Source organism: Trichechus manatus, unplaced genomic scaffold (assembly GCF_000243295.1).
Source record: "Trichechus manatus latirostris isolate Lorelei unplaced genomic scaffold, TriManLat1.0 scaffold00080, whole genome shotgun sequence".
NCBI classification, from domain to species: domain Eukaryota; kingdom Metazoa; phylum Chordata; class Mammalia; order Sirenia; family Trichechidae; genus Trichechus; species Trichechus manatus.
Window position 1 is genome coordinate 8,214,556 of NW_004444016.1, and position 23,989 is coordinate 8,238,544.

Consider the following 23,989-nt stretch of genomic DNA (forward strand, 5'->3'; position numbering starts at 1 on the left):
GGGGGTCACCAGTTCTGCTACCTGACTCGGCTCAAAGATGACCTATGTGTTGGAGAGGTTTGTGAGGGAGGGGAAGTGGAGGATAGAAAGTCTGCAGTTCATTCTATGGCAAAGGTTACTTTGATTGTTTGGAACTGGTGGACTTGGGACTCCTCCCTGTGTGGTGCTTGGACAGAAAAGACCTGCTTCAGACCTGGGTTGAGGGCAGGGGAATAGGAATAGCTTGTAATTCCTTGGAGCCCTGGTGGCGCAGTGGTTAAGAGCTCGGCTGCTAACCAAAAGGCCGGCAGTGCGAATCTACCAGCTGCTGCTTGGAAGGCCTATGGGGCAGTTCTACTCTGTCCTGTAAGGTTGGTATGAGTCAGAATCGACTTGATGGCAGTGGGCTTGGGCTTGGGCTTGGGCTTGTATTTCCTTTAAGCCTCTGGCAGCTCCAGCAAACCTTGCCCTCAGGCTTATTAATACTAGTAAACAAGAAATGAAAGCCTGTTCCCAGTGACAGCAAGAGTCTTTAATGGCAGATGTCTTCAGAGAAACTCGCTCAGCTTCTGAAGGAACTTGAAAAGCTCATCTTCACTTGAAAAGGTCATTGCCTAATCTGGAGAAACAGATTCAAGTCAAGCACTGGGTAGAAACTAGGCCTCTAGGGAAGGATTATAAAACGGCTCATTGCCAGGATGCCTAGAAATGAGTGTATGGGTTGGAGAGGAGCCCTCTGTCTCTGCCTCAGCGCTTGGGTTCTCATTATCCGTAATCATAAAAAGGAGGGATAGATGCCTTTCCATTCTTATCTCAGTGAGACCAAAAGCTTCCTAAGCAACAGTCCTACCTGGAATGGTCTATCTCTAAGGGTGTGGGCTAGGTGAAGGATGGGAGAAGGCAGCCCTGAGGATGACAATACTAAATGAAATAAGGAAAAAAGGGATGTTTATGCTAGTATTAAGACAGGAAACTGAGAGCTTTGTTGAAGTTAGACTCAAGAGGCATTTCTATAGAAGGTTAGGGTATGAAAAGATAACTTTTAGGAACCAAATTTGGATCCAGATGAGAACAGGAACAAGGAGAGGTTTATTGTTACTAGAGTTGTATTCCTTGTCTATTGAATCCCAAACAGTTTACCCTGGGCCTCTAGATTATAGCTGCCATTGCATGTAAAAAAGTATTAGCATATCCTGCTCAGAGATGCTTTCCTTGACTTGGCTTCTGTTACGGATTGAATTGTGTCCCCCCAAAAAGATATGTTGAAGTCCTAACCCCTGTACCTGTAAATATGACCCTGTTTGGAAATAGGGATTTCCTTTTATTTAATGAGGTCATACCAGAGTAGGGTGGGTCCTAAACCTAATCCCTTCTGAGTAGTATCTTATAAAAAGATCAGAATAGACACAGTCACACACATGGGAAGTTGCCACAGATGCATCTATAAGCAGCAAAGGAATACCAAGGATTGCTGGCAGTCAATAGAAACTAGGAGAGAGGCCCACAGAAGGAATCAGCTGAGACCCTGATTCGGATATTTAACTTCCAAAACTATGAGAAAATAAATTTCTGCTCTTTAAAGCCATCCACTTGTGATTTTTTTTTTTTTTTTGGTATAGCAACACTAGGTAACTAAGATAGCTTCAATGTAGAATTTGGTTAGAACCTTCTAGACAGTCATTACACAAACATTTATTAGGCTTTGTCCTAGGTAGTGGGACTATAATACTAAATATAACACAATCCTGCCCTCATAATCTAATGGGGAAGACAGAAATGTAAAGAAGCAAGACAGAAATATTACAATGTCATATGATAAGGACCATAATAGTGTCATGGTCTGTCTATGTTGTAATGAACACAAACCCCATGTAAATATGTTAAGCTTGTCCACCTTTCCTGAGAGGGCATCCCAAGTTGTTTTCACAGGGCTTAAACCCTCTCTTAGCAACCTGAGTACCGGATGCCGTGGGAGCCCAGAAGATAGAATTGGGGATTGTCATGGATTGAATGGTGTTCCCCAAAAATATCTGTCAACTTGGCTAGGTCATGATTCCAAGTATTGTATGATTGTCTACCATTTTGTCATCTGATGTGATTTCCCTATGTGTTGTAAATCCTACCTCTATAATATAATGAGATGGATTAGTGGCAGTTATATTGATGAGATCTACAAGATTAGATAGTGTCTTAAGCCAATCTCTTTTGATGTATGAAAGAGAGAAGCGAGCAGAGAGACAGGGGAACCTAATACCACCAAGAAAGCAGCAATAGGAGCAGAGCGTGTCCTTCGGACCCAAGGTTCATGCACAGAGAAGCTCCTAGACCAGAGGAGGATTGATGACAAGAACCTTCCTCCAGAGTCAACAGAGAAAGCCTTCACCTGGAGCTGATGCCCTGAATTTGGACTTGTAGCCTACTAGACTGTGAGAGAATAAACTTCTCTTTGTTAAAGCCATCCACTTGTGGTATTTCTGTTACTGCAGCACTAGATGAGTAAGACAGGGATTTTAGGAACCAAGTCACAGATTATATGACATTTAATACTAGGTATTCCAGGATGAGAGAAGCCCTGGTGGCACAGTGGTTAAGCACTCAACTGCTAACCGAAAGGTCAGCAGTTCGAACCCACCAGCTGCTCCATGGGAGAAGGATGTGGCAGTCTGCTTCTGTAAATATTTACAGCCTTGGAAACCCTGTGGGGCAATTCTACTCTGTCCTGTAGGGTTGCTTTGAGCTGGAATCAACTCGATGGTAATGGTTTTGGTTTTTTGGTTTATTGCAGGATGGCAAATAGAATGTAGGGAGGAGAGAGTCCCTTCCAGGCAAATGGAACAACATATGTACACAAAAAAAAAAATTTAGAAGTGCATAATCTGGGTGAATAGGATGAGTGCAGTTGAATGGATGGGGTGGGATGGAGGGCTGGTAGGAAATGAAATCAGAAAGGTAGACTAAAGTCAGATTTGTGTAGGGCCTTAAATATCCTGCTAAAAAACTTGTAGTTTCTTTTGTTAGCATTGGAGAGCTACCGAGTTTGTTTGTTTTTAAGAAAAGACTCTATTGAACCCCCTTAGTTCTATTGAATCTTCAGAAATCAGCCTATAAGATGTCAAGAGCTAACGAGCTAATCAATTTAGTGTTTCTCTCTTCTCAAACCAAGGAGTGAAAACTTTGTGTTTAGAAATGTGGACCAAAAAGGGAGGTGAATGAAGGGTGCTTTTTAAAGAACTGGCTTTGGAAATGTTCTGATGATCTTGGCGTGATCATGTCTGAGAGAATGTAGAGGATGAAGGGAAGGTTTGTTTAAATTTTGTCTTTTTTTCAGCCTCTTAACGGGGGCAGCATCGCTTTGCACAGTGCTTCAAATCCCTGTTATACCACTTAATAATTGTGCAGCCTATGCCTCAGATTTATTAATGTGTAAAAGAGGAAAGGTCATTGTTGTTGTTAGGTGCCATTGAGTCAGTTCTGACTCACAGTGACCCTGTGTACAATAGAACAAAACATTGCCCGGTTCTGTGCCATCTCACAATTGTTGCCATGTTTGAGCTCGTTGCAGCCACTATGTTCCATCCATCTCGTTGAGGGTCTTCCTCTTTTTCGTTGACCCTCTGTCCTTTACCAAGCATGGTGGCCTTCTCTAAAGACTGGCCCCTCCTGGTGACATGTGCAAAGTACATGCGACAAAATCTCGCCATGCTCGCTTCTAAGAAGCATTCTGGCTGTACTTCCTCCAAGGAAAGGCCATAGGCTATTGTAAAGATTAAATGAGGTAATTCATGCAAAATGCTTAGCACAGTGCTTAGCTCATAGTAGGAACTCAATAATGATATTATGACTATTATTACCCAGTTTAATACCCCTGGAGCCTAATGCCTGGCACATAAGAAGTAGAATTCAAAATGTTCTTGCTGGATTAATGGAATGGTGTTGAGGTACACAGAGTAGAGGGATAGTTGTGGTAGAGGGATTCTCCCTGGAAGACACTTATTCTCTTGCCTTCCTTCTACTGTAGCATTCTGACAGCACCTCCATTTTATACCCTAGATGCAGGGATATCACTGCGTGTCTAGAAATGGCTGAGAAGTGACACAGCAACACTGAGCCTGGGATTGCTGCCAAATTTTAAGCAGCACAGATTGTAACAAAGTAAGGGGAGGGTAGAGAAGAAAAATTGGAAAACCCAACCAAAGCCAGAAGCAGTGTTATTGTTGGGTGATACGATTATGTCTTATGCAGTCCCAGGTAGGACTTAAAAAAAAAAAAAAAAACCCTTGCCGTTGAGTCGATTCCGAATCATAGCGACCCGATAGGACAGAGTAGAACTGCCCCCTAGAGTTTCCAAGGAGCAACTGGTGGATTCAAACTGCTGACCTTTCGGTAGGCAGCGTGAAACCTTTGGGAAGGTTTCATTGTGAAGTTGTGGTGCTGACAGAAGATCTCTGGGGTCCAGGCAATGCTAACTTCCTAGGTGTACAAATTGCGTAGTCGCAGAGGGCCCTGTGCTTAGAAAGGCCCTGCTTAGTTTAATGTTATGCTGTCACCACCTTGAAGTTCTTAATAATTTTTTAACAAGAGGCCCCACTTTTTCATTTTGCACTGGGCCTCTCAAATTATGTAGCTGGTCCTGGGTTCCAGGCCATCAAGGACAGTGATATTTTGTCTCAGCTGGTTTTTCGACCACGTTAACTATGCAACTGATTAGACAAGTAGTGCTTGGGCTGGCATTCTTTTTAATTCTCTCTCTTTTAATTATAAAAGGAACAAAAATCACCATAACAAATTAAATCTGTACAGAGTGAAAATAAAATGAGTAGTGCCTCAGAAGAACCCTGAGAGTATGGCCCTAGACACCCTTTTAACTCAGTAATGAAGTCACTCCTGAGGTTCACTCTTCAGCCAAAGATCAGACAGGCCCATAAAACAAAACTAGACTAAACAAGCACACCAGCCCAGCGGCAAGAATGAGAAGGCAGGAGGGGACAGGAAACTGGTCATGGGGAACCCAAGATGGAGGAAGGAAGTGTTGACATATGGCAGGGTTGGCAACCAGTGTCACAAAACAATATGTGTATTAATTGTTTAATGAGAAACTAAGTTGCTCTGTAAATCTAAAGCACAACAAAAAATGCAAAAAACAAAAAAAGAATAAGCCTCTACTCATGCTACCCAGAAGTAACCACCACTAATAATTGAGTGTCTCTCCCCGATATTTTATAAGTATAAATTTTAAAGTACTGTATTATAAAATAATTCACAGTTACATTGTTAATTTAAATTTTAAACAATACAGCATTATTTGCATAAAAATTAAATTCCCCTCAATCCTACTCCCGCTCAATGAGGTAACCACTGTTAAGTTTTGTGTGTATCCTGTAAATATTTTTCGAATTAATTTTTAGTCTCATACTTGATGTATGAAGTTTTTTCTGTCTATTCAAAAATATGTTTTCAAAAATCAAAATGGAATAATGTTATGCATATTTAGTATACAGCTTTTTTTAATTTAACAATATATCATAAACACCTTTCTAAAGTCAGTACATACAGAACCACCTCATTCTTCTTTATTGAGGGCATAGTACCATGTTGTATACTTCTATTATAATTTATTCATCCAGTTTCCTGTGGGTGTGAATGTTTTGTTTTTTGTTTAATGCACTGTACATCCTTGTACATAGATCTTATGCACTCCTAGTATTTATGTAGGGTGGATTTCCAGAAGTGGAACAGTGGGTTGTAGAGTCCAAAAATATCAAATTGGCATTCTCTTTTCAGGAGTAGGACTCCCCTCTGACCTGCACCTCCAGCTAGTGCTATATCTCACTTAACTCACTGACACCATCTTCAAGAGTCTTTGCCCCCAGGTTAATGAGAAGACCAGAGTAGAGAGAGGGGAGAATTTACTTGTGAATAGTAATAGTAATAGCTACCCTGTACTGAGCACTTAAAGCATGTGCCAGGTATTGGTCTAAGCACTTCGTGTGCATTAACTCCTTTAATCTGTGTAACCACCCCAAGAGATAAGTCTATTATACCTATTTTACTCCTTAGGAAACTGAGCCTCCTAGAGTTCAGTAAGGTTATACAACTAGTAAGTGGTGGGTCCAGGATTTGAAGCCAAGCGATTTGACCACTGCACTAGACTATCTCTAGAAAGTTTAATGCTATCTTTACACCAGTGTATGTTGCTGAGTTGGAATCAACTTGATGGCAATGGGGTTTTTTTTGTTTGTTTTTTTGCCAGAGTTTCTCTACTTTTTTACTTAAAACTATCGTTTATTCATTTACTTGGAGTTCCTGGGTGGTGCCAATGGTTGATGCACGCAGCTGCTAACCAAAATATTAGAGGTTCGAGTCCACACAGAGGTACCCGGGAGGAAAGGTCTGGGGATCTACTTCAGAAAAATCAGCCATTGAAAAGCCCTGTGGAGCATGGTTCTACTCCAGTACACGTGGGGTTGCCATGAGTTGAAATCTGCATGACGGCAACTGTTTTTCTCCCACTGCTCTGTAACTCTCAGTGTAAGGTACCGGTACTAATACTATTCATATCCATATTCTAATTCCTAGCACAATGTCTACTTCACTGTAAATAATAAATAAGCTTAATTGAATAAATAACAATACCCCTGGAAAGTAGCTATTATATCTGTTTTACAGTTGAAGAAACTATAAGTCACTGTTACCCAAAGAGTAAAAAACAGTAGGTAGCAGAATGGTGGAGTTGAGACATGAACCCAAGGCTCCTGATACCTAGTCCAGTGTGCTTTTCACCACATCTAAACCGCCTCCTTTCACTGTGTCCTTTAGAGGGCCCTGGAGAATGGCTCCCTGCCTAGCAACCATTTCTAAACTGGAAAGCTTCACAGCTGGAAGTCCTTAATGATCCCTGGGAGGGGGAGAGCCAGCTGGGAGGAGGGTCCCTGGAAAAGAGAGTTCCTGGAAGTACTGCACTGAGCAATAGGTTGGTAACGGGAAGCCAGGTTCCTTAGAGGAATAGCACAGTAATAATACCTATCTTTTATTTCAGTTTTTCTGCATGCCAGACATTGATTTATGTGATTTAGGAACATTGTCTGTTTTTAATGCTTATAATCCCATTAGCTGGATATTATTATCTGTTTTACATATGAAAGAATTGGGGCTGAGAGTTTAAGTGACTTGCTCAAGGTTACACATAAAGAAGTGAGAAAGCTGAGGTTTCCAACTCAGGTCTGTGTGACCCCAGAACCTGCATTTTAAGCACTGTGCAACTCCTGGGGTATAACAGTTGGCAGACGCAGGAGGCATTGTGAGAAGAAGGCTGTAAAGGGAAATTGCCCTCCCTAGACTCTGGGAGACTTTAGCAATCTGGAAACAGGCAGAGAAAACCATGCACTGAGCTCTGCTGGGTTGGGGTCATAGAAAGGAAAAAATGTGATTTTTGTGGCTGACTGTGGAGAGCGAGGAGGGCTTGAAACCATCCATCCCAATTTTTGAATCTGGGTTCGCAGCACATGATATCTTTATACTCCTAACCTAGAAATGGCAGAGTTATTCTGAGCACAAAGCAAGAGCTGTGGCTTTAAAAATATGCCAAGTGTATTTATCTCTTCCGCTCCAAGATTACTGAAAATTAGCCCAGCTGTGGCCTGAAGCACCAAATAGCCACAAAACCTTCTTCCAGGTCAACTCATCCCACCCAAAGCAGATGAAACACCTAGGAGTAGCAGCTCTAGCAGCCTCTGGAGGATAGTATCAGATCAACCTCCCCCTCACCAAGCCTGCCTTCCAATCATATACACACCACTGTCCCCAGCTACTCCAGGGATCCAGATGCTTAGCTTCTGAAGCAAGCACCTCTTCCAACCCCAAGGCTTCACAAGAAATTAAAAAAATAGTAACAGTTCTGTTGTTGAGCCAGCAAGCCAATGTGAGAATAATTTTTCAGCTTCATTCCTAAATCCCTGTGTGATTGAGGGCAAATCATCTTGTAATTTAAGACTTTTGTTTCTTATCTGTAAAATGGGAATTCTTTAAAAAAACAAAGTTTAATAAGCTGTGTGACCCATAATAAGCAATCAATCGATATTTCTTAAACAACTGAGTGAATCTTCTGCTTCTCTCTTCTTGATTTAATGAGCTCTTATTGTGCTCTATAAACATAATCACATCTAATCCTATGACAACCCTCTGAGGTGAGTACCATTATTATCGCCTTTACAGATGAAAATTGAGGTCCAGAGATACTAAGTAATTTGCTAAATGCCATATAATTATTACATGGGGAAGCCAAATTTAAACCTAGGTATTCTGATTACGGAGCCCTGGTGGCCCAGTGATTAAGAGCTACGGCTGCTAACCAAAAGGTCGTCAGTTCTAATCCAGCAGCCACTCCTTGGAAACCCTATGGAGGCAGTTCTACTGTGTACTATAGGGTCACTATGAGTCGGAATCAACTCCATGGCAACGGGTTTGGTTTTGGGTTATTCTGATTACAGAGCCTGAGGTTTTACAGAGAAGAGGGAGGATCTTTATTTTTACATTCCCTATTTCCATGGAAAATTCTTTCCACTCTGAATTGAAGGCCTAAGAATCAGGGAGATGCTAGCCCAGGTGGTTTTCATTCTCTCCCTCTCTCACTGATCCTGGACAGGATTTGGGTTTCAGACCACAGTTTGCCTGTGTTTTGTGGCCTGTAATTAGAATTCAGATTAGCATTGTCCAATTCAAGAAGATTTGAGCGTGGGGGAGGAGGCGAGCTTGTCCAGGCGATCCACAAACCCAGCAGATGGCGAGATCTGGGGTGAGGAAGAAGCAGGAGATATTTTACAACTTGGTCTTTAGGCAGATTTGATGGCGGATAGTTTTTGTCTGTTGGTCAGGTTGAGCATATATGATTCTACAATCGGCCAAGGCTGGCGCGCGCGCGCGCGCGCGCGCACACACACACACACACACACACACACACACACACACAAAATGGCTGCTAAAAGACGAGAAGGTACAAACAAAATCATACTGCAGTAGTTGGCTGGGGGAGGGGAGACAAGGAAAGGGGGAAGCGGCGGGGTGCCTCTGCGCAGAAAGCCTGGATGTTCTCTTGCAAACGCAGAATCTGCAGACTTCCATGACCTGACTTTCTTCCCTGGGCAGCCACAGGCAGCAGCAGCAGCCTGCGCGCCAGAGAACGAGCAGTCGAGGGGCGCAGTCTGCTGGGCCGGAAACGGCTGTAATCATTTAATAGCCTTTGCTGGCTGCATTGACCTAGCAGAGTGGGCGGTAAGCCGACTCCAGAGTGCTGTCTGGCAAGATAGTCCCCGGCTTTAATCAAAATAATGGGTTTTCTGGAAGCTCTTTATTAACCTCAGCACCGAAATCCCAGAGATGGTAACAAAAGGATGAATGGGGAGCGAAGGGGCGGGGCTGAAACCTGGAGACTGTGCTGTGATTTTCCAGAGCACTTCACTCTCACATCCACATCCCCTCCCCCGACTCCTTTCAACTGATTTTAGCTTAGAGGCTCTGCCTGCTTCTCTGTCTCCCAAAATGATGACAAAATGGATAATAAGCATTATAATCGCTACATTTGTATAATGCTTTAGGGTTTTCCGAGGGCTTTCATATACAGCTCCTGGTGTGAGTCTCGTAGCTGGAGTCAAATTGCCTGGGTTTGAGTGTCAGGCTCCAACAGTTAGTACGCACGTGACATCATTTAAAAAACACATATTGATAGTATCTACTTCATATGGCTCATGTGAGAACCAAAAATTATACTACATGCAGATCTGCTTAGCCTAGTGCCAAGCATGTAGAAAGGGAACACTAAATATCAACTATATTGATCACCCTATGATATAGACAGGAAGGTGATCATCTCCATTTTATGGATGAGGAAATGGAGGTTTGGAGATATTTATGTAAGTTGCCCAGAACTACAGGCTATTAAGTGATAGAACCAGGGCAGTCCCTAAAGTCCAGAGTGAGAGCAAAGCAAGATGAAGAGAGGAAAAGAGAGAATTAAACACTGTCCAACATTCTCCAACCCCTGCCCTCCAAGAGCTTTCCTGAAATTAGTATCCTTGGTCAAAATAACTTTGTGTTGTTCTATAGGGCAAATCAGTGTAAATCAGAAACCCACCCTCCCCCACCATCCATCCACCTCCTCACCTACCCTGGCCTTGGTAGTTGTCTAGAGCACTTCCCAGTGGGGGGTGGGGGTGAAATTACAAGCACGGCATTTTTGTCACAATTTTAGGACCTTCCCTGGCATTTCCATTGGGAACGCATCCGCAGTCACTGAGGCTAAACTCCATGAACTAACTCAGGCAGCCAGAGTTAGTTTATTGTGAGAGAAAAAGTTGGGGATTTTGCCAAAAAGACCCCTGGACAGTGCCTAAGGGAAAGGTAGGTGAATTACAGAATTACATGAATGGCCAGCTATCTCTAGAGGGCATTTTTTAAAGTTACAGATCTATATGCTTTTAAAAAAATGTTGTCCTGATTTTAAAATGTAGTCCTACACATTTTGGAGAAATTGGCCAATAAAGAAAAAAGGGCAAAAAGTTATAATCCCTCTCCAGATAACCATTTATTATCTTTTGATCACAACCAGTTGCTGTTAAATCAGTTCTGACTCATGGCGACCCCATGTGTGTCAGAGTATAACTGTGCTCCATAGGGTTTCAATGGCTGATTTTTCTGAAGTAGACAGGCCTTTCTTCCAAGGCATCTCAGGGTGGATTTGAACAGCCAACCTTTCAGTTAGCATCCAAGTGCATTGACTGTTTGAGCCACCCAGGGACTTTATTGGGATTATTTTCTATTAATATTTTAAAATCCTGTTGGGTTGTAATCTGAATGTCAAGGAAGGAACTTGCCTAATGATTCAGACCCCTACCTGCTTGATGTGTATCTAAAATCTCTTTCTAGGCTCTAAGAGGTCCATTCATTTGGGTCTTGACTGCACCTCAGTCTGGTCCTTGTCTTTGTCTGAGAGGGAGCTAGGTCCCTCAGAGCAGAGGGGAGGGGACTTAGGAGAGGCCCCAGGAGGAGGGAAGGGAGGCAGCACTGAAAGAAGAAACATGTCCTTGACTTGACCAATTGCTGGGACTGGCCCTGTGCTGGGGCTTGGGGGCCAGGGGAGGGCAGAAAAGGTGCATCTTCCTTTCTCATCCTCTTCAAAGGGGAAATAGTGCCTTGGTTCTGCCCTGGAAGCTGTAGTATTTTATAGGCAAAGTCAACCAAAGGTCTTAGAACTCTTGGCCAAAAGAGACTCAGATTAGGAGGTCAGTAAATATTTGTCAGGTCCTTAAGCTATCGATTCACTCAGATGAGTTACAGTTCAGATGCTTCTGAGCCCTAAGAGATGTTTGCTTACACAACAACCAGAGCAGGTTGGGCACAAGGGTCTGGGAGGGATTGGAGAAACCAGACCTTGCTGTGCTCTGCAGAAGCTGAACGTGGGGAGGATGCACCTAAATGGATCTTTGATTGCTTCTTGGAGTTTAGACTGAGTTCAGACAGAACCAAGTTGCCCAAAAAAGGCCCTGGAAGCTCAGTGACATGTAAAAGAAGCCAATGGTCCTGCTGCGAAGGCCTCCTTCAGCCAATAACCAAAAACCAAACCCATTGTTGTCGAGTTGATTCCGACTTATAGCTACCCTGTATAGGCACAGCCATTAATGTCCTTTAGCTAAGCTAGATAAAGATATCTCTGAGCTCTGTATCTCCAGATGACAGTCCTTAGGCATCATGTAGAGTGCTGGCTATGGTTGGAAAACAAATCCATCCCAGACTTTGAGAGAAACTAAAGGCCTGCAGAGAGATGCTGAAACCCAGTTCTCCTAGGAGCCAAATCAGAGGGTTTTAAATACATCTCTCTTTTTTGTCTGTCTCTCAGGTTCAGAGCCTGCATTTGAAAGATAAACAGGTAGATTCTGGCTCAGCTCAATTACAGATTTTATTATCTTAGATGTTGTTGTTGTTAGGTGCCCTCAAGTCGGTTCCAACTCATAGTGATCCTGTGTATAACAGAACAAAACACTGCCTGGTCCTGTGCCATCCTCACAGTTATTGCTATGTTTGAGCCCATTGTTGCAGCCACTGTGTCAGTCCATCTTATTGAGGGTCTTCCTCTTTTTTTGCCGACCCTCTACTTTACCAAGCATGATGTCCTTCTGTGGGGACTGGCCCCCCTTGATAATATTGATGTTCTTTGTCAGTACCATAATTCAAATGCATCAATTCTTCTTTGATCTTCCTTATTCATTGTCCAGCTTTTGCATTCATATGAGGTGATTGAAAATACCATGGCTTGGGTCAGGCTCACTTAAGTCCTCAAAGTGACATTTTTGCTTTTTAACACTTTAAAAGAGGCCTTTTGCAGCAGATTTGCCCAATGCAGTACATCGTTTGATTTCTTGACTGCTGCTTCCATGGGCATTGATTGTGGATCCAAGTAAAATGAAATCTTTGACAACTTCAGTCTTTTCTCTGTTTATCATAATGTTGCTTATTGGTCCAGTTGTGAGGATTTTTGTTTTCTTTATGTTGAGGTGTAACCCATATTGAAGGCTGTAGTCTTTGATCTTCATCAGTAAGTGCTTCAAGTCCTCTTCACTTTCAGCAAGTAAGGTTATGTCATCTGCATATCGCAGGTTGTTAATGAGTCTTCTTCCAATTCTGATGCTGCATTCTTTTTTACATAGTCCAACATCTCCAGATTATTTGCTCAGCATACATTTTGAATAAGTGTGGTGAAAGGATACAACCCTGACGCACACCTTTCCTGATTTTAAACCACGCAGTATCCCCTTGTTGTGTTTGAACGACTGCCTTTTGGTCTATGTACAGGTTCCTCATGATCATGGTTAAGTGTTCTGGAATTCCCGCTTTTTGCAATGTTATCCATAATTTGTTGTGATCCATACAGTCAAATGTCTTTGCGTGGGCAATAAAACACAGGTAAACATCTTTGTAGTATTCACCTGCTTTCAGCTGAGATCCATCTGACATCAGCAATGATATCCCTTGTTCCACTTTCTCTTCTGAATCCATCTTGAATTTCTGGCAGTTCGCTGTCAGTGTGCTGCTGCAACTGTTTCTGAATTATCTTCAGCAAAATTTTACTTGCATGTGATATTAATGATGTTGTTCTTATCTTAGATAGATAAAAGAAATTAGTTTTAATCTGAGAGAAAAAAATTATCTATTGCCCCATCTCCAAAGTGTTACGGTGTCAGGGAAAAGCATGGTGTGTATGTTGCCGGGTGGAAATCCCAGGTTCTGCTCCACGAGATTCATCACAGCCAGTAAACAAGAGGTCGAGGTGGGAGATTAGAAAGCCGCCCTTATTTTGTTGTGCAAGGAAAGGAACAGTTGGTGCTGCTGCCTCCAAGACTGCTCAATGAGGATAAGAGGGAAGGTTACTTTTATGGAGTTTACAAGCAGAAAGTTCATACAAGTTACATCAGCAACATTCTTAATCATACTACACAGGTGCAATGGAGTTTACATATAACTTCATGCATTGCATATTCAAAAAATGGGGGTTAAACTCCACCCAGAGGTGGGGAAGTTATTATGTATCAGGTACTTAATGAACTAAAAGGCTATCCAGAATGTCAATAAGGTGCCTAAACTGGTTTATGCCGACGTACTCTAGTTTTGGGCAGTAGTTAAGGAAAGGGGAACCAGGATGTTAATGTAAAGCTAAGGGTGTGTCAAGCAAACGAACCAGGATGTTGATGTAAAGCTACAGGGCATGCCAAGCAAGCTGTTTGAGGCAGTGGAATTTTCGGCAGCCTGGGGACCTCTGTCTTACGTGGAAAGAGGCTTGAGGGAGAGAAGAAATCTTGCTCTCTCTTCTTGCTGCCTGCTAGTACTTGGGCTAAATTTGCAATATCATTATCCTGCCTTCCTAGCCCCAAGAGCTGCTCCATATATAGTTACCCATATTTGATACCATTTATTGAGCTCTTGCATTGTGCTGGATCAGGCTGAGCACTTTATATGTGTTCACTCATTGTCCTTGGGGACTCCAGAAGTGCTGCCAATGGGGAGTTGTATGGCCTAAACAGTGGATGCCATTCCTACTTCTCACACTAGTCCTTTTTTTCATTCATCCAGGAAATACTTATTAAATACCTATTATGGGCCAGGAATTGTGCTAGATACTGGTGTATATTGGTGAATAAAACAGATATATTTTCTGCCTCTTACAGTGATATAGGAGCCCTGGAGATACAGTGTTGAGCTTGACAGGTTTCAGTGATATGTTATGGGTAGAGAATGAAGAATAAAGAAAAATGAGTAATGGCTCTGAAGCTTCTGGCTTGGGCAATGAGGTGAATGAGATGTCATTTACTGAGACTGAAAGGATTCAGAAAGGAATAGATGAGAGGAATCAAGAGTTTGGTTTCAGATATCTTAAGTTGGAGATGCCCAGGTGACCTCCAATAGGTAGTAGATACATGAGATTGATATAAGCTTTAAATAAATATAAATTTGTGTCTCATCAGCATATTTAGATAGTGTTTAAACCCATGGATGTGACTGAGATGCCAAAAAGAAAGTGTGGAGAGAAAGGGATCTAGGGCCAAACCCAAGGAAGCACCACACATAGATGAGGAGGAGCCTACAAAGGAAACTGACATAAAACAGACAGAAGGAACGTCTGGAGAATGTTTTGTCAAAGAACTCATAAGAATAAGCATTTCAAGAAGGGGATGACAGATGCTGCTGAGAAGTTAAATAAGATGAGGATTAAAATGTGACCTTTGGCTTAGGAAATAATAAATATAATTAGTTAACTTGACATGAGCAATGTTAGAAAAGGAGCATTCAGGGATGCCAAAATAGAGGAGATTGAGAAGTGATGGAAGGTGAGGCAATAGAAAAAGCAGATGTAGACAATCCCAAACTACACTACTTTTCACATCTAACCAAAAAGTCGGCAGTTCAAATCCACCAGCCACTCCTTGGAAACCCTATGGGGCAGTTCTACTCTGTCCTGTAGGGTCGCTGTGAGTCAGAACCCACTCAACGGCAGCTAACAACAACAGCAACTGAAGGAGCAATGTCAGGTACAGTGAACACTGCTGTGATGTCAAAGGGTTCCAGTGTCGTGGCCATTGGAATTCCTTTGCCCAGACAGATCATTACTCTTCCTCTTTTTTTATTTTATTTTTTCACCCCTTGCCCAGCCTCCTTAGGCAGAAGCAGAGGGAGTGAGGGGCCACATCTCCTTCCTCTTCACCCCTACCCCCGTCAGTCCTCTTTGATCTAAAGGCTGGTTTGTGTCACTGTCAAGATGGGAGAGGGAGACAGGATGGGCCAAGTCTTAACTGACAAGCTGGCCCAGATCTTGGGGCTCTGGTACAGCTGAGGGGCTCGGGCTCTCTTCAAAGTCAGCAGCTCACCAACATCACCTAAAAAGAATTCATCAATCTGATGGCTGTAGCAGAGTTCCTCATGGCTCCATATTTCATCTCCTTTGGGTCAGGCTCGGACAAGCCTGCCTGCCCTTTCCCCAAGAGCAGACTGGGAGAGTGTGGAGCTTGCAGGAGGGCCCCTGGGGGGTTGACATGGCTTAGGGTCCCTGTCCTTTTAGGTTTTATCAAGGTCCCAAGGAACAGAGACTCAGCAGCCACCATTTCAGGTTCCGGTGTGGCAGTGTCCTTTTGGACAGATTCTTTCCACTTACATACAGTTTCTCTGCCTATGAAATGGGGATTACCATGTCCAGCCTAGAGGGCTGTTGTAAGATTTAAATGAGACAGCAGGGTGTTTTCCCAGGTATGGACTTATACCACCATGGTGAACAGGATGGTGTGGGTCATACCTTAAACAGCCCTAACCCACACTGAGTTGCTCCATGAGAAAGGAGTTCCCTGTTCAGTTCTCTTTTCACCCTCTGGCTGCTGTCAAGTAGAAGGTCTCAGGCAGGTGGCAGGGTGGGTTTAACACCTCTCTTGTACTTGCTGATCTCCTTGGTGCTTTCTTTTCCCTCTAAATTTTATTTATTTTGTTGTTGTTGAGAATATAAACAGCAAAACATACACTGATTCAACAGTTTCTACAAGTACAATTTGGTGACATTGATTACATTTTTCAAGTTGTACAGCAGTTCTCACCTTTTCTGAGTTGTTTCTCCCTCATTAACATAAGCTTATTGCCCCCTAAGGTTCCTGTCTAATCCTTCAAGTTGCTGTTGTCAGTTTGATCCTGTATAGATAGTTCTTAAAAAAGCATGATGCTCAAGGCAGACTTTTTTTCATTAGTTAAGCTAAACTATTGTTTTAAGGTGACTTCAGGGGATATTTTTGATTTAAGGTTTAAAGATTATCTCAGGGCAGTAGTTTCAGGGGTTCATCCATCTACCATGGCTCCAGAGGCCTAGAGTCCATCAGAATTTGAAATTCTGTTCTGCATTTTTCCCCTTTGATCAGGATTCTTCTATGGAATCTTTGGTCACAGTGTTCAGTAATGGTAGCTAGGCACCATCCACTTCTTCTGGTCTCATGGCAAAGGAAGCAGTTGTTCACAGAGGCAGTTATTACATATAATTCCATATAAGAGCCACACATTCCATATCCTCCTCCTATTCCTAACTCTCCTTCCTCTCTTACTCCAGGTGAATAGAGACTGATTATGCCTTGGATGGCCATTTGCAAGCTTATAAGACCCCAGGCACTACGCAATGAACTGGTGACAGAGGCACTAAATGTGTTATTAGGCCAGTGAACTGGGATGTCCCATGAAACTATGACCCTAAACCTCCAAATCAAGGAACCAGATCCTGTGCGGTGTTTGCTTGTACATAAACAGCCTCAGCAGCTACTTTTTTTTTGTCGTTGTTGTAAATATATCTATCATACAACTTTCGCCAATTCAACCTTTTACAGGTGTACAACTTGTTGACAGCAGTTACAGCAGTAGGCTGTGCAACTTTTACCCTTAATCAGTTTAACCTTCCTTTTCCCCCTCCCTCCTCCTGTCCCTGGTAACCGCTAATAAACTTTAGTCTCTATACATTATGCCTTTTCTTGTCTTTTTATATAAGTGAGGTCATACAATATTTGTCCTTTTGTGATTGGCTTATTTCACTCAGCATAATGTCTTCCAGCTGTATCCATACTGTAGCATGTATCAAGACTTTGTATCTTCTACTGGCTTTTAGTAATACTCCATTGTATGTATCCATTGTATGTAGGTACCACATTTTGTTTACCTGTTCATCTGCTGATGGGCATTTAGGTTGTTTCCACCTTTTGGCTATTGTGAATAGTGCTACAGTAAATGTTGGTGTACAAGTCTCTGTCTGAATCTCTGCTTTCAAGTCTTTTGGGTGTATACCTGGGAGTGGAATTTCTGGGTTATATGGTGTTCTGTTTTTAATTTTTTGAGGAACCGCCACACTCTTTTCCGTAGTGTCTATACATTTTGCATTTCCACCAGCAATGGGTAAGGATTCCAGTTTCCCCACATCCTTGCCAACATTTGTTATTTTCTATTTTTTTTATCTTAGCCATCCTAGTGGGACAGGGGCATAGCAAGAGTAACGAGCACCCAGAGGTAGTCTCTAAGTTGCCGACCTTCCCCCCCACCCCCCAATTTCAAGATGAAGAGATGCTGATAGCGGCAACGAGTCCGTAGAAATGCCTTCCCGCATCTTGTCTGGCTGCTTGAGTCAGGCGCCTTTCATATTTGTGGAGCTTTGGAATGCCATTCCGCGTCTCATCTGACACCCCCTTGGACTTTTGCCCAGGGGCAAGTACCCCCTCTTCTGCTCCCCCCCATGCCTTTGTAGTGGGAGTGAAATGGTATCTCATTGTGGTTTTGATTTATGTCTCTCTGATGGCTAATAACACTGAGCATCTTTTCATGTGTTTGGTGGCCATTTGAATGTCCTCTTTAGTGAAATGTCTGTTCAAGTCCTTTTGTCCATTTTTGTTGTTAAGTTATTGAAGTTTTATATACATTTTGGTAATTAGATTCTTGTCAAAGATTTTCTCCCAGTTAATAGCTTGTCTGTTCACTTTTTTCATGAAGTCTTTTGATGAACAAGTTTTTAATCTTTATGAGGTTCCATTTATTTATTTTGTCTTTTCTGTTCGTGCTTTTGTTATTATATTAGATAATGCATTGTTGAAAGCTAGGCCCAACAGTGTTGTCTCTTCTTGTTCTACTAAAAATTTTATGGTTTTAGTGTGCACATTTAGGTCCTTAATTCATTTTGAGTTTGTTTTTGTGTAGGGTATGAGGCATGGGTCCTGTTTCATTTTTCTGTATGTGGAAATCCAATTTTCCGGGCACCGTTTATTAGACTCTTCTTTTCCCATCGAATGGACTTAGCACTGGCTGTTGGCTTTTCATATAGGCCCTGAATTATATTGCGGAATTTCTATTCTATTCTAATCTTCTTTAGGGTTTTCATCAAGAAAGTGTTGAATTTTATCAAATGCTTTTTCTGCATCCATAGAAATGATCATGTGGTTCTTTTCCTTTGTTCTATTGACATGATGTATTATGTTGATTGACTTTTCTAATGTTGAACCATCCCTACATTTCTGGAATAAATCCCACTTGGTCATGGTGTATGACTCTTTTAATATGCTGTTGGATTCTGTTCACTAGTATTTTGTTGAGGATTTTTGCATCTATATTCATAAGAGATATTGGCCTATAGTTTTCTTTTCTTGTAGTGTCTTTGTCTGGTTTGAGTATCAGGGTTATGGTTGCTTCATCGAATGAGTTAGGGAGTATTCCATCCTTCTCTATCTTTTGGAAGAGTTTAAACAGTATTGGTGTCAATTCTTCTCTAAATGTTTGGCAGAATTTCCCAGTGAAGCCATCTTGTCCAGGACTTTTTTTTTTTGTTGAGAGGTTTTTGATCACTGATTTGATCTCTTCACTTGTTATGAGTCTGTTGAAATTTTCTACTTCCTCTTGAGTTAGTTTGAGTAGGTTGTGTGCTCCTAAGAATTTGTCCGTTTCATCTAGGTTATCCAGTGCCATACAGTTGTTCATGATATTCTGTCATAATTCTCTTTATTTCTGTTTCTATTGAGTCAGTTGTAATGTCCCCTCTTTCATTTTTTATTTTTGTTATTTGCATCTTTTCTTTGTCAGTCTGGCTAAAGGTTTGTCAATTTTATTGATCTTTTCAAAGAACCAACTTCTGGTTTTATTGATTCTCTCTGTTGTTTTTCTGTTTTTGATTTTATTTATTTCTGCTCTGATCTTTTGTTATTTCCTTTCTTCTGGTAGGTTTAAGCTTAGTTTGCTCTTCTCTAAATTTATAGTTCCTGGAGTTGTCAGATTAGGTGGTTAATTTGAGATCTTTCTTCTTTTTTTATGTAGGAATTTATTGATGTTTCTCTGAGTACTGCCTTCGCTGCATCCCATAAGTTTTGGTAGGTTGTGCTTTCACTTTCATTTGACTCTGAGAAATTTGTGAGTTCTCTTTTGATTTCTTCCTTGACCCATTGGTAGCTTAATAGTGTGTTGTTTAATTTCCATATGTTTGTGTATTTTATAGGTTTTTTTCTTTTGTTGATTTCTAGCTTTACTCCATTGTGGTCAGAGAAAATACTTTATATGATTTCAAGCTTTTAAAATTTATCAAGACTTGCTTTGTGACCTAAAATGTGTTACTATTCCTCTTTAGTGCTGACTTTTGTTCTTCTAGAAATCATAGGTGTACTTTATACTGTGTCTTCCAATTAGACTCTTGGGAAAGTCTTGCACTGAAAACCCCTATGGATGCATGATAATTTTCTTAGACTCAGTGCAAGTTTCACTTCCCCCCTGGAATCCCCCTTAACTTTCTCAAGTGTAGGTAATTTTCTCCTCTGGAGCCCCACAGTACTTTGCATGTGTCTTGGTTATTGCATTCACTAAATTGGTTTATAATTGTTTGAGTCTGGGTCCTACTAGACTGTGAGCACATTGTGGGAGGAGTCTCTGTCTGGAAAGAATGGTTGGCTCCCAGTGCTTTCTCCAAATAAATAGATGTTGTAAGCAGGCTCAACTTACAAGATTCCGTGCTCTTATTCTGTGTAGTTGCTGTTGAGTCGATTCTGACTCATAGCGACCCTACAGGACAGGGTAGAATTGCCTTACAGGGTTTCCAGGGAGCGACTGGTAGACTCAAACTGCCGACCTTTTGATTAGCAGCTAAGCCCTTAACCACTGCACCACCAGGGCTCCAGTTCACAGCGATTCTATAGGAGAGGGTAGAAATGCCCCATAGGGTTTCCAAGGAGCGGCTGGTAGATTTGAACTGCTGACCTTTTTGCCGAGCTCTTGACCATTGCGTCACCAGGGGTCCTCCTGGAAACCCTATGAGGCAGTCCTTCTCTGTCCTATAGGGTCGCTATAAGTCAGAATAGACTTGATGGCAATGTGTAGCATCCCTCTATCCCTCTACCTCTTCCCATTCTAAATAAAACCAGCTCCTCTCTGTTGCATCCCACCACCCCTCAAGGTTATTACAATAGAATTAGGATCAAATAGTTGATTTAACCAGTTTCTCTTCTGTTTTGGACAGGGTAGGAGTCAAAATATATTTGTGGCCAAAGTTTTCTTTAATTCATACCCTGAAAGTACTGTATTCTGCTTTACTCCTGTATGACATTTCCCATCCAATTCCTAGGCAAGATAATCACAACAGTATTCTTTAGAAAATTCTTCACAAATAGCCAAAAAATATGATACTAGAAAACTAGATTACTTGACCCTCTGGTAAGAAAATCTGCCCTGCTGCTTGTTGCCAAACTCTGGCTTTGCCCTCCAGCTTGTAGAAATAACCCATGATTTCTTGGGGGCCAGGCCTCTCTGTGAGCTTCTCCTTTACTCTACCCAGGAGTGTGGCATAGAGGACATGTGTTACTCTGTTACTGACTTGTGATGTTTTCTTTTTCAGAACCAGAGGCAGGAGAGGTGTCCCCTCCAGTGGGGGCTGGTGTCAACAGCAACAGCTGGACCTTTAAATATGGACCCGGCAACCCCAAGCAATCTGGCCCTGGTGAGTTGCCAGACAAATTCATTATCCCAGGATCTCCTGCAATCATCTCCATCCGACAGGAGCCTACTAACAGCCAAATTGACAAAAGTGACTTCATAACCTTTGGCAAAAAAGAGGAGACCAAGAAAAAGAAGAAAAAGAAGAAGGGTAGCAAGACCCAAGAGAAAAAAGAGAAAGGGAACAGCACGACTGACAACAGTGACCAGTGAGGTCATCTAATGGAAACAAGCCACTTAGCCAGTTTTTGTAATAATGGCAAATCTCTCCCATGTAGCATCTCCCTACTCCTTTCTCCTATCCACATGAGCCCTCTCTTGTAGACCTCAGAAATCTGCAGAAAGTTCCCTGTGTCTGTCTAGATCACATTTAACAGGTTTTGTCTTGAAAGCTTTACTAAGTCTGGTGTTAACTCTTTTCTCTCCACTCTGGCTTGTTTGCAGAACCTAAAAAGCAGACCCAAGTTTCCTTTCTCCTCCGCCGCAAAGGAGAGGCTTCCCAGCCCTGCCAGTGAGAGGTTGGACTCTCTGCCCTGTGCTCCGGGGATCCTGTCTTGATGACACTTGCAGGGCAGGCTGAAAGGTTTTCAGATTGAGCAGCTTGGGTGTTTGTGGCCACTGGGTATGTGTGGCCACCGGGGTTATGAGCGTATCAATCAGCTGGGATGGGTCAGATTAGACTAATTGGTGCAAGAAGGGCTGGGAAACAAAGGCAGATAATCAGTGGGAGTTACCAGTCTGAAGGGGAAGTGTGAAATTAAAAGGGACCAGACTTTCTAAATCTTAAAATTCAAAAGGTGGCGGCCGCTTTCTAGCAAACAAAACTGCCGCCACTGACAAGGCTTTAGGAGTGCCTAAAGTCTGTTGGCTGTGGTATCATCCTGAACCCTGTGTTATATCTATAAGCCAATATTTCAGTGTTTAACAGAGGGCCCACCAGGGGAACAGAAACAGATCTGATGTGTTTCCTGTATATGTCCTTATGCTCACTTTATTAAAAATTACTTTGCACACAATGTTTATGAAAAGGCCAGATCCTTTTCCAACAACACATATGCAAATGCAAAAGAAAAAAGAAAACCCCGACACCTCACTTTATGCTGTTTGTTGTTTGATAGATTTATTTTAAAAAGAGAAAATCTATAGCTATAAATCTTTAAAGAGAAGTATGATGAATACAATTCCCCTAAACTCCCCTCAAAAGAGAATTCAGCCTACAGCCATTTAAATGATCATTGCTGCTACAGAAGTGCTTTAAGAGAATTGCCTGAAACATCTGTATTATACCAGCCACCTGCCAGTCACAGCTTTACTCTTTCAGGTCACTCTGGGGTTGCCTCTTGCATGTATTAATTACTAAATAAAAAGATCTCTGTCTCTCTCTTTTGTAAAAAACAATCATGTGCGCTTTGAATACACAACCTTCTCCAACCAACTGTATCAAGACCCAGAAATTGAAGAAAAATACTGTTTTCTCATACATACAGTGAGCAGACTTTTCAGTCCTCTAATTCTGTGACCTGTCTTGGTGTGCTAGCCTACACCTTCTCTTTGGTTTAGTTTTCCTTTTCTCTAACGCTTTGAATTGCTACTCTTACTAACACCTATGATGTTACCTGAACTCAATCTCCCATATGTATGCTGTATGCTATTATAAGACTTCTGAAATATGCTTACTCTGTGCTTGTGTATGTGAATGTTAATGCACTTATTACCTAGAGTGAACTTTAAGCTTTATTGTTGAATGTAATGCCATTATATTTTCTTTTGTACACCTGTGAAAAAGTGGAATAGTGTTTTTTTTAACCATTGTTAATCAGCTTTTGTGTATGAAAGACACAGTAAAATTTCTTTCTTAAATCAAGATGCTGGTGATTCAAGGAATTTTTTTTTATGGTCAGCCAAGAGCCATCTTTTGCCAGGACTCCTGCTGGCAAGGGAATGGATAAAGCTGTTTTTTTCTAGTAACAGTTCTGGAATAAATATTGAAGATATCCTATGAGGGTATGCAAGCACAAAATTTACCAATCTGACCTCTTTGAAATCGCAGAATGCTTTGAAATTCTAATGATGTCTGGAATATCAGCTCAGAGAGAGTAATAGAATTTGCAGTCACCTTAAATAAGAAATTTCAATTTTGTTAAAATGTAAAATTTAGAAGTTTGATTAATTATATTATCTATTTAAAAGTTAGTATAAAAGAGGTAGGAGTTGTTACAAAAAAGCATTAAATTTCAAAAAAGCTGTTTTGTCTACTTTTAGCTTCATTCTCCCATATTTGGAAGGGTGTGTAACTTCAGCTCTACAGGATTGCATGGGGTAAAATTTGTTGCCAACACATGTGAACCATTGCTACATTGTAGGCTGTGATCATTTTGCCCCACTGAAGCCTATGTATCTGACCTTACGTGCCTTTTGAATACTAGGAGAATCGGGCTAATTTATTACTGATGATAATTATAATGTATCTGTACGGCACTTTTTACTTTTGCAAAGTGCTTTCCAATCCATGTTAGTTACTAGTTATTACAGCTGTAAGGATAAAACATCTCATTTGGATTCATTTTTAATTGGTGCTATTGGTATTTCCTCTGTTATTGCTAATAAATGGAAAATGGTGATATGAAAGAAATGGTGGTCATTTCTAAGTACAAGTGTAGGAGAATAGAGAACATTGATCATCATTATCTATTATTCTTGAAGAAGGTTGCTGCAGTATGAAACTTACTGTATCACTCAGCTGTCACCCTGGCCTTTATATTCATCACTAAGGCAAACACCCGATGGAATCAAGAATCAAATTCCATAGTACTACTAGAATGTGCAGCCAGGAGGTTGCTAGGTCACTGTTCCCGGTACACTATCTCAGTCTTCTCTATAAAGAATTGCAACAAACCAATTTTTATCACTAGAGCTCCCCCAGTCATCTTGTCCATTATTTGTTTAGCCCTTGTACCTCTCTACAATTGAGAATCCAAATAATGCCACCCAAAATTAA

At 41.6% G+C, this 23,989-nt stretch overlaps 1 protein-coding gene across 6 annotated transcripts in view; it reads left to right on the forward strand.

The window, feature by feature from the left end:
- LOC101350070 (protocadherin alpha-C2) overlaps positions 1-23,643 on the forward strand; it is a 195,284-nt gene extending 171,641 nt beyond the window's left edge. For 4 of the 6 annotated variants that reach the window (XM_012556890.2, XM_004381096.3, XM_004381095.3 and 1 more), the window contains exon 4: positions 20,894-23,643. In XM_012556890.2, the coding sequence (XP_012412344.1) occupies positions 20,894-21,204 (311 nt within the window). In that variant the 3' untranslated portion in view covers positions 21,205-23,643. The remainder of the gene's footprint in view (positions 1-20,893) is intronic. The other 2 variants (XM_012556891.2, XM_004381094.2) reach the window with 2 other exon arrangements.
- Positions 23,644-23,989: the final 346 nt, after the last annotated feature.